The sequence below is a fragment of the Henckelia pumila genome, chromosome 4 (assembly GCF_033568475.1).
Source record: "Henckelia pumila isolate YLH828 chromosome 4, ASM3356847v2, whole genome shotgun sequence".
NCBI classification, from domain to species: domain Eukaryota; kingdom Viridiplantae; phylum Streptophyta; class Magnoliopsida; order Lamiales; family Gesneriaceae; genus Henckelia; species Henckelia pumila.
Genome location: NC_133123.1, coordinates 20,065,660 through 20,077,001, shown reverse-complemented (window position 1 = coordinate 20,077,001; position 11,342 = coordinate 20,065,660). Strand labels below are relative to the sequence as shown.

Sequence of the window (11,342 nt, the reverse complement as noted above, 5' to 3'; positions counted from 1 at the left end):
AGATTGTGTTCTCACAGCGGTTTATTTGATTAATCGCACACCCTCATGTATTCTTGAACACAAATCTCCTTTTCAACTGATATATCACAAATGTCCTTCCTATTCACATCTCAGAGTATTTGGTTGTTTTTGTTATGCATCCACTTTTCCATCTTCTCGAAACAAATTTTCTCCTCGATCCATTAAATCTGTTTTCATAGGTTATCCCCTGGTTATAAAGGTTTCAAGTTACTGAATTTCGAAACAAATGAAATCTTTATTTCAAGGGATGTGATCTTTCATGAAGATTCTTTTCCTTATCAGCAGATGTCTTCTTCTTCTTCTTCATCCATGGATTTCTTTTCTGATACACTCTTACCCACTCATATTTCTCCTTCTGTTTTGCCTTCTCACTCCAACACACAGCCTCCTTGTACTCATTCTCGGCGTCTTGTCACTGCTCCTCATCATTTAAAAGACGATCATTGTTATACTGTTACATCTCCTCTTCCCTCGTCTATATTCATCCTTTAACCTCATATCTTTCTTCTACCAAGTTGTCCTCTTCTTATCGTGCTTATGTCCATTCTATTTCTTCCATCATTGAACCAGAACACTATTCTCAAGCTGTTGCTTTTCCGGAATGGAGACATGCTATGACTGAGGAACTTAAGGCTTTAGAACTCAATGGTACTTGGTCCATTGTTTATTTACCTTTAGGCAAATCTGTTGTTTGTTGTCGATGGGTTTATAAAACCAAATTCTCTGCTGATGGTTCTTTGCAACGCTACAAAGCTCGTTTAGTTGCTAAAGGATATACTCAACAAGCGGGCATTGATTATATCGAAACTTTTTCTCCAGTCGCCAAGTTAGTCACAGTTAAAATCTTACTTGCTATGGCTGCTTCAAAGGGATGGTTTTTGTTACAACTTGATGTTAACAATGCGTTTCTTCAAGGAGACTTATCCGAGGAAGTCTATATGTCTCTTCCTCCAGGATATTCTCAACAGGGGGAGATTTTGCCACCAAATGCAGTATGTAAACTCCATAAGTCCATCTATGGTTTAAAGCAAGCGTCTCGACAATGGTTTGCCAAATTTTCTACAATATTATTGAGCATTGGTTTTATTCAGTCACATGCTGATAATTCTCTGTTTCTAAGGACACGAGGCTCTGTGTTTGTTGCTATTTTAGTCTATGTCGATGACATAGTAATTGCTACCAACAATGCCTCAGCAGCAAAGGATTTAAAAATGTTTCTTAATGACAAGTTTTGTTTGAAGGATTTGGGAGAGCTAAAGTACTTTCTGGGAATTGAGGTTGCAAGGTCTGCAAGTGGTATATCTATATGTCAACGGAATTATGCATTGAAATTGCTTACTGATGCAGAATTATTAGGGTGCAAACCAAGATCTACTCCAATGAACGTTAACACAAAGCTTACTCATGATGCAGGAGATTTGCTTCCTGATTCTTTTGCCTATAGAAGATTGATTGGTCGTTTGTTATATCTTGCCATTACCCGTCCCGATCTGACTTATGTGGTGAACACATTGAGCCAATTTGTTTCACAACCTCGGTCTGTCCACATGGAAGCTGCCTTAAATGTTCTGCGATATATAAAAGGTACTGTTGGTCAGGGTCTTTTGTATAGGAGCAAATCTTATCTTAAGCTCCATTTTTTCTCTGATGCCGATTGGGGAGCATGTTTAGATACACGACGATCGGTTACTGGTTTTTGTGTTTTCCTTGGAGAATCCATGATTTCTTGGAGGTCCAAGAAACAACAAACAGTTTCCAGGTCATCTGCAGAAGCAGAGTACAGATCTATGGCTGCGCCTACTTGTGAAGTAATGTGGATTCATTCTTTGCTCAAGGATTTTGGTGTGCAAAGCAATACACCGGCAGTCTTATTTTTTTATAGTCAAGCTGCCATACACATTGGTTCTAATCCTATTTTTCATGAACGAACCAAACACATTGATATTGATTGTCATATTATGCAAGAACAAGTGCAAGCCGGGGTCATCAAACTACTGCATGTGTCCTCAGAGTTACAACTTGCTGATTTATTCACTAAGCCCTTGTTACCATTTCGCTTTCGATCTCTTTTGACCAAGATGGGAGTGCATAATATACACTCACCTCTTGAGGGGGAATCTTAGAATTAATGCCTATGTGTATAAGGCTTAACTTAGTCAGCAAGTAGTTAGTCAACAAGTTAGCTGATTGGATTGTGTTGATATAAATAGCTTTTCTGTCATTGTACAAATCAGTTTTTCCAGATATAATGAAGATCTTCTTTCTTCATCTTTTTTGTTGTTTTGTAATACACAACTTCACATTTGCTACAACGAGAGATGCGCAAGAGCACGTAGTGAAGATGAGGGATATTGAAACTCAGACTTTGAAACTAGAAAGACGACTTCCAAAGAGAAAATTATGCACCATTTACATTTTGCTCTATCTTTTGATCTATAGCCCTCCAAAACATCATTAGAACACAAAATTTCTGAAAATGCTTAGCTGATGGACAACCACCAATAATTATACATAAATGACACATTTGACATTCCCGCGAAAATTTGGTAACTCCCGGTCTGAGGCTGAGCAAGATACAAGGTACCGCAACGCACATCTGCAAAAATAGATAGAAAGGTATAAGCCTACATTTTCTAGTGTGCTGCAAGACATGATAGTATATGCACAATCTCAAATGTTTCGATGGCAGAAAAATAAAAAGAGAAAAAAGAACCGAAGCTTAGAAAGTACACAAGGGAATTCAAAAAAATACGATAGTGATATCTATTGCATACCTGAAAGTGAAAACGTCCCTTTTTACATTGCGGTTTTGCTCAAATTTTCACAAAACAAGGCTGTTCTGGCAGACGTGGTTTTTTTCTGGAAGCGCATTGGTTTCGTGCTCGTCTGTCATACTGGCTCTCTATCATCGTCTGGTCCGGACAATTCAACATATCGAGGAATAGACAACTAATGGCTCTCAGGTAACCTGTGACAGCAGACACACAGTAATACGCATTCAGCACCTGATCTCTCATATTGACACTATTCCAAATCGCATGTTTCCATCGTTATAATCTACTCCATTTTTGTTTCTTCTTGATTTATGGTTGGAAGTGAAACACATTCGTCCTATAAGATGTGCAGGCAGCATTTGATGTACACAACATACCTCCACGGGAATTCACTTGTATCAATTCCAGCTCGGTGAAGCTCGTCAACATACTGCAATGCCTCCCGGCATTCCTCTCGATCATCAAAGAAGTCCTTCTTTTCACCTTGTATCTGATAGGTTTCATGGCCTTTACCAGCAACCACCTGCGCACGAAAAATCATTATAAATGTAGGATTGGCAAGAATGAGCATTCCTAATTCAATAGTAATATAGCTAAACTTTCCAAATTAATCAAGAGGATGTAATCTCTCTGCCATAAGTTTTCCAAGGATTTCAATTTATGAGATGCATATCAGGCTTATATTTTCTTTTCAGAAAAGAATATGCACCTTAAATGCGAAACAGTAAGTGGAACGCACGTAAAGGCATTTAAACATACCACCATATCGCCTTCCTCACCCATTGCAATAGCACATCGTACAGCTACGAGTCTAATATCATGTAGAAACAGTCTATGGCCATTGGGAAGAGGTGGATAATAATCATTTTCTCCATATTTCAGGTAATCTTGCATTGTCCATCCTACACCGGCCAGCATGTCATCCAAGATGTCCACTGATATGAAATGAAACCAGTTATTGCGAATAAAACAAACAGTAAAAGAGATGTGACAAAAACACTATATTTATCAGTTGACTGGCTACAAAAAATTCTGCTCTCATAATCTATTGAGTAAGTTGGGAGTGAGAATCTTCCGAATGAACAAGGGAGGATAATTTTTATCTAAAGTTGTCACGTAACTTACATCAACTAATGGATAATAGTCACTTAAAGCAATGAGCGATGCCAAACACTCGACATTTTAAATGAAGAAATAAGTTCCTGTTTAAATATGTGGAATTAACCTATTGTCCACAATGTTGTACATATTTATTTTACTTTTTCCCCTAGGATGGTGCTACACAAAAGGAGATGTCCTATAATGAATGTATTGTCCTAAATAAATTCATCTTTTGTACAAAATTTTGAACAAATTATTTAAGACGCATTTCAGTTTGTGAACAGACATGCGTTCTTGCACAGAGTAAGTCAAAGGGAAACTTCAACAGAAAAGTACCACAGAATGAGAAAATAAAGGTTGTAAGCTAGATCTTGGAGCCAGTAGATGAATATATCATAGATGCACTTACAAGGGTCTTCATTTTTTGGATTGTCTGATGTCAAAATGGTGATATCACTTTTATCTGTTGCGATCTTTGTCATCATCGGCCTTTTCCCTCTGTCGGTTTCGCCAGGACAACCAAAAACTTGAGAAACCATAATAAAGACTGGGTCAGAGAAAAGAAGATAAGAAGACTCCATAGAAATTGCTGTTAAAAAATCGGCAATGATTGAGGATTTGCTTTCATGTTTTAAAATAGAATATGAGCTCACATACTAATACAAAAATGGTCCAAAAGAAGAATAAGCAGAAATCACGGTAATAAAATCAACAATATTGAGGATTCACTTTCATGTTTCAAAAGAGCCTATGAGACCACATTCTAACATAAATGTTCCAAACAACATGAATAGAATTGTTAGCAAATCGTGTTTTAAATGGAAAGCTCCAATCAAATTGGAATCCAAGAGTTATGTGCAAACCAAGAGAAATTGCAAATTGCAATCGATCAGTCGGCACTTGAAAGCTTTCGATGTTTAATTATTTTAATAACTCGGTAAGATTTGGAGAGAACACGAATTCTACGACAAAATTCAGCATCCGTGGCATTATGTTGTACCAGTGCTGAATTTTGACAAAAAGAAAAAATCAATGTTGAGGTTGATTCTAGAGTTCAGTGGTTCCTTAAATAGAAAAGGAACTCACGAAGCATAATCTTTAAACTCCAACTGACTCCAATCTAAATGAATATCAATGCCAATATCCTATAGTTCTTGTAAGTCTAAACCACAGGATCAACTTAATTGACATTGAATGCATTTTACTTTCCTTCTGATATCATCACAGAACCAAACTTTCACACTAAGAACAAAATAAGGATATTGCCCCCAAGCCCCTAGGGCAAGAATATCCATAAATAATATCTTTCTATTCTCTCCCTAGAAGTGTTAACCAGTAACTACCATCACTCATAAGCTCAATGCCAAAAAATAACAAACTTTTTTTATTCTCTCCACTACATGCATAAAGCCTATCCTTTCTCCTTTTTTGATATAGGAGGCTTTGACCTGATTCCACTTCTCTATATTTCATTATTTCTTGTCTTGGCCCAATTCTTCAAATCCTCAGCCTCGACCTTCATTTGTATCACCATAAAACATAAAATATTCATTTGCTGTTTAGTTTACTCAACTTTCTAAACTAAGTAGCACCAGGTCAAAACTGTCTATTGAAAGTATGTACTAGTTTGAAGAAAGAAATGATGTCGACCACAAACACTTCCAGACTATTGAGAAACAACAAACTTGGATGCATTCCAACCGAGAGACAGATTTAGAGAGTCAAAGGTTATGAGTCCATACCGGTTATAATTCTCCTGGGGGAAAGTTCTCTAACATGATCAAGAAGTCTAGACAAAGCACCAGGAGTTTGTGCATGGTCTACAACCACTCCAAAAGCCTGTTCCTCATCTATCAACTCACACCTGCCCGGCACCGCATCAACCTCTTCAATCCCTCGTACAATATCCTCCAAAGGAGCCCCAACTGCAATCCCAACAGCAACTGCTGCAAGCATGCTGTAAATATTATGCCTTCCAAGTAGCCCTGACGAAATTTCCAATATACCTTGAGGTGTATTGACTAGAACTTGGGTCTCAAACAAAGACAATTCAAACTTTAGAGGATGTACATCAGCATTCTTATTCTCCATTGCAAAGGTCACAACCGGTACCTCAGGATTCCCTTGTGAGATAAAGAAAGTTGCATTTGGATCATCTATATTTACTATCTTGCGATGGCGTTCTGGATCAACCATCCTCGAAAAAAGTTTGGCCATGGCATCTCTGTACTCCGCAACCGTCCCATGAAAATCCAAATGGTCCCTTGTCAAGTTAGTGAAAACTGCAATGTCAAAGTCAACCTCATCACACCGTCCCAGGGCCAGTTCATGAGAAGAAGCCTCCATGACCAGTGCCTCTGTCCCATTGTGCAGCATTTTTCCTATCAACCTCTGGATCAAAACTGAATCCATAGTCGCCTTGGTTGACTCCAGCTTGTTGTCTCCATGAACATAATTCGCCACTGTACTCAACATTCCTGTCCTCAATCCCATTGCCTCGTACATCCCTTTAATCAAATGGGAAGTTGTTGTCTTCCCATTTGTCCCAGTGATCCCAATGACGTACATGCTCTTTGAAGGATACCTGAAAAAGGAAGATGCTAAAGTAGCCAATACAGCATCCGTATCCTCCACCATTACCAGTGCCCTACATCCCAAAGTATCCCCTATATCCATCTCCTTACTTGCCACAACTGCAACAGCACCTCTCTTATCTGCTTCCGATAGATACAGGTGCCCGTCTGTTTTCTTCCCAACACGACACACAAACAAATCTCCACTCTCAACAAGGCGAGAATCATGAGAAATCCCACTGATTTTGACCTCCAAATCACCAGACACCAATATAGGAACAACTTTACTATCATCCAACAGCTCAGCTAAGCTGATCTTAAACTTAGGCTCAACAATCCTAGTCTTGGTCTTTCCAAAATCATCCAAATCAATATCAAATGAAGATAAATTGCTCGAAACCTCACCATTGCCCACCTCAAAATCCAAACTTTCCTCATCTTCATCCACGCTTTCATCATCAGAAACCTCGGCCAACCCTTGAAGCTCACTAATTTCCTCCAAATCAACAACTTCCTCCGGCTCCAACTCATCCACACTCTCAAGTTCGGGCACCGGCTCTTTCTTGGGGGCTGGCTTAATCAACCCCTTCTTGATAAATTCTTGGCGTTTCAACGTAATAGCCTTATCAATCTCCCCAAAAAGATCATCCCCAGAATCATCATTGTTAAGAGAAGCGGGATTATCCTCCGTCTCCTCGAGGGCTTTGAGGAAAATGGGCTGATCTTTTTTGTACTCTTCTTCTTGAACCTTGCGAGCACGGGCCGCCTGGCGTTGGATTTGCTGAAACTTGTTGACGCCGTGCATGGAGTCCTCAGAAGCTTCAGGTGGGTCATCGTCAGCTGAGGTGGGGTAGTATTTGCCATCAGGGCCGATTGCGGAGGGAATGGGTGGCTTCAGAAGGAGAATGCGGTGGTTAACGGTGTTGGATTTGAGTTTCGGAGAGAAGGAGAGCGGTGGCCGCGGTGGCGGGAAGGGCCGTAGAGAGAGGAATCCAAGCGCCATGGTTTTAGTAGAAAGGCAGACGACTGGATAAACGGTGTTGCTACTTTATTACTGACTACTGTTGCGAAGAGAGGGATACAGCGACCCAACGACGTCGTATTCAAAATATATATTTTCTTTAAGAATTATATTTTTTGAAAATTTTTCTAAAAAAAAGATTATTCGTTTTTTATAATTTTTTTTTTGAGTTGAAGAATAAGATTGTTCCAATTGCTCACAAACCGGAGACCTCAATGTCAAATAAGCTATTTGTCATCGGCTTTTATTGATTTTTTTAATCATACAAAATTTATTTTTTTTATGATTAGAATATAAAATTTGTTTTCAATAGTAGCATAGTAGTTTATTGTATGCTTTATTTTATTTTAACGAATTGAATGCGACATTTGTTTCTGAACTCACACGGCCAAATGGGCATTTAATAATTTTTTGGGATAGTTGTAGATATTATCATGTGAAATTATTAAAAAAAAAATTCAAATTTTGAGCACAAACACATCTGAAAACACGAATAAACAGAAGATAATGCTCAAAATTTAAAAACTTGGAATGTATGCGCTCAAGATTTGAGAACACTATGAGTTAATAGATAATTCTTTTTTTATAAGAAGTTCTTGATCTCGAGATTTCATAATGTTGATGTATGCAAGTAACCCAATATTTTTTTCATTTATAATTCATATACTAAATAAATAAATAGTGATAGTTAAATAAATAATATTTTGTTCGCTTTGGTTGATTAAATTTTAAATAAGATGATAAATTAGCATTTTGTCCTTGAACTAATTGATCAAATATGAATAACATTATTTATTAAAGGTGAAATTGTAATTTAAATTCAATAATTTGATTAACGTACGGTAAATAATTAATGATTTGATTGATTTAAAATAAATAATTAGTAAATTGATAAATAATAAAATTAAGTAAACTTGAGATCGGATAAGATAATTGAATTATCAATAGATTAATAACGTGTAACTTGAAACGGTGTCTTACTGTATTATTAAACTTGAGCATCTCATACTAACTAATTTAGTATATAAAATGATATTAAAATTTGTTTATAATATTTTTGGGATAATAGTATACACTACTCCTGTGAAATCGTGATATAAGTCCCTATGTTTTCAAATTTCTAGCATACAATCCATTGTCCGTACGCAATGACGAATTTATGAATTAGAGTTAGGGTGGATTTGAACTTAAAGTAATAAATTATATATTATTATTAAAAAAACATAATATATTGTGAAACTCATCTGAAAATTTCATGAATTTAGAGTTATACAAAAATAAATAAAACTCAAAATTTTCATTTTTTTCCAACCACTATAATTTATTTTGATGCAACAACGAATAATTTCATTATTCAAGTAATATATTTTTCTCTCAAATCATGAAAAATATCACTTCTTAATATATTCATATCACACAACTATTATAATTTTAAAAATTAATCTCAAACAAAAAAGATATTTCGTTTGTATATGTATTTGAGACTTGAGAGGCCGAAGTCATAAGCTGGATTTTATAGAATTTTTTTAAAAAAAACAAGCATACAAGATTTCAAATTTAGTACACTATTAATTATTTTGAAATTATATATATATATATATAACACAAAAAAATAGTTGTGCTATAGCCAATCACAGGATCATATGAGAACGTCATGCCGATGCTCAGGTGCCATAGGCTGAAATAGCTTAAAAAAGCTAAAGAATAACTGTTTCTTTTACTTACCACACATTCTTTCTAGAAGAAAATCCCACTCATGGTTATGAGAGGAATCTGAGCTTGCTTTTTGAATACAGTCAAAGCAGGACTTCCCTTGTTCTCGCATTCCTTGCCTTGGCCCGGCCTTCAATAGTCATCATTAGCTCATAGCTAGCCATGCTTTATGGTGAATACTGTAAGGTTTAAATGCTTTGAGATCGTAAAGACTGTAATATTCTTCAATAAGGAAGAATCGTCGTGATTTATGACTTCGGAAAGTACTTGATTTAAAATAATCTAGCATCATGATAACATCTTTTCGACTTTGTACAGACCATTGATAGTAACCATTTTGACTACTATCAAAGTAGATATTTCCTCCCAGCACAGCCCATATGTAGATCCGTCCATGTTCGTATGTGTTTTTAAGGGTATGTGTACTTAAAATTTGAAATGACAAGAGATTAATAGTTGAAGAAGTTTTCAACAATCTCATGATTTCACAAGAGTAATGTATGTAATTATACCCTTTTCATTTATAATATTTGTTATTTAACTTTGTTAATGTAAATTTATTAGTACTTTTTGTTCCTTTCTCAATATTTTTCCCATTTTTTCTTCAATTTCTCTCTTTTGCATCTTAAAGTTTAAATTATCTCAGTATATCGTTACTTATTCACTCATATTGATAAGTGTTATTGATTATTGAGTAGTTTTTCTTCAACTAAGGCCGTAAAATTGGGCCGAGACTGATTTATGTTTGACACGTAGATGCATGTTTGAGATATTTTGAATATTTTCAATTATTGATTGATGTTAGTTTAATATTTCTTGTAAATAGTTTGATCACTTAGTCACACTTTTATTGATTAATCATGAATCAAACGAGGACTGATTAAAGATAGCTTTAAAGATTTCAATCAACATATGGTTAAACTAACTAGAAATAGTATTCGGTTTCAATATGAGGTTTTATATGAAAACCGATTTTTCATAAATATTTAATGCGTTTAAGTTTGATTATAATTAATTAAAAATAATTAATCCGTCCAACTTGAATATGTTTAACAAGTCTAGAATAGATTGATGAATAATATAGAAAAATTCACCGTGACATGTATAAACATAATTTTCAGTCTGTGCCAAGTGGATGCATAGATTAGCTCGATACATTCGTGTGTCTTGGTTGTCTCGTTTTAATTCATGAATTTATCACCGAGCTCTAATTTTTAGATAGTTTCATAATTATTTTTTACTTTAATTCTTTTTTTTTTTTTGAATTTTTATTCAACTGATCATACTCTTTTTTATTATTTTGTCTAGACTAGATTAAGTAAAATAATTAAATTTTGATAATTAATTACAGTCTCTGTAGGATCGATACTTGGACTCGTCATCCATTTACTATTACTTGACCTAGTCCACTTGCTATATTTATTCATAATCGAAATTGTCGGTCACATATCATTAATCAATATCATCCGATTTTTGGAACTTTCAAATATTTTATTTTGATCGACATTGTTGTAGTTATTATATTTTAATTAAAAAATTCTATTAAATAAAAACTTTTTTTTAGAAGAAATGAAAACAATTATTACACTTATAGGATGGTTATATAACACACTAGCAACTTTGGCACATGCGATGTGTGTACATAAATATAAAATATGAACGATTTTTTTAATAAAGAAATATGATTATATAATGTTGAATTATTTATAATTGTGGCGGAACAAATTCAAACATTTTTTCAATAAATAAAAAGAAAATAAAGTTTAAATAAATAAATTTAAAAGTAAATCAAATTTGAATTGAAAAAACAAAAGCCACAACAAATTAAGGGTATATTTGAAATATTAAAAAAAGTTTCACCAAAAGTAGTTATTATTATGTTCTCTCCCTTTATTAATAGTATAGATAACGTGAGTTTTAGGTACATTAATGTGTGTATGTATATATATTTGTGAGACAGTTTCATGGATATTTATCTAAGTTAATTATGCATATATTTATAATATAAACTAATATTTTTTTAATGATGGACCCAAATAATAGATTTGTTTCATATAATTGACCCATATAAGAGTTTTTTATTTATTTATATATATAATAACAATTCTGCATGTAGAGCTGTCAAATGGGTCAACTCAT

At 34.8% G+C, this 11,342-nt stretch overlaps 1 protein-coding gene across 1 annotated transcript; it reads right to left on the bottom strand.

The window, feature by feature from the left end:
* Positions 1–2,355: 2,355 nt before the first annotated feature.
* Positions 2,356–7,503, bottom strand: LOC140864893 (UDP-N-acetylmuramoyl-L-alanyl-D-glutamate--2,6-diaminopimelate ligase MurE homolog, chloroplastic). The gene is made up of 6 exons (XM_073269302.1): positions 5,639–7,503; positions 4,306–4,422; positions 3,555–3,730; positions 3,173–3,318; positions 2,796–2,989; positions 2,356–2,617 (listed from the first exon to the last, which is right to left on the bottom strand). The coding sequence occupies exons 1-5, from the start codon at positions 7,470–7,472 to the stop codon at positions 2,971–2,973; spliced, it is 2,292 nt and encodes a 763-aa protein (XP_073125403.1). The 5' UTR covers positions 7,473–7,503; the 3' UTR covers positions 2,356–2,617; positions 2,796–2,970.
* Between the last annotated feature and the right edge of the window lie 3,839 nt (positions 7,504–11,342).

Coding starts and splice junctions, on each gene's coding strand:
- LOC140864893 (XM_073269302.1), bottom strand. CDS start 7,472: ATGGCGCTTGGATTCCTCTCTCTACGGCCCTTCCCGCCACCGCGGCCA. Junction 4,423..5,638: donor CCCCAGGAGAATTATAACCG/GTATGGACTCAT, acceptor TGGTTTCTCAAG/TTTTTGGTTGTCCTGGCGAA. Junction 3,319..3,554: donor GTGAGGAAGGCGATATGGTG/GTATGTTTAAAT, acceptor TTTCGTGCGCAG/GTGGTTGCTGGTAAAGGCCA.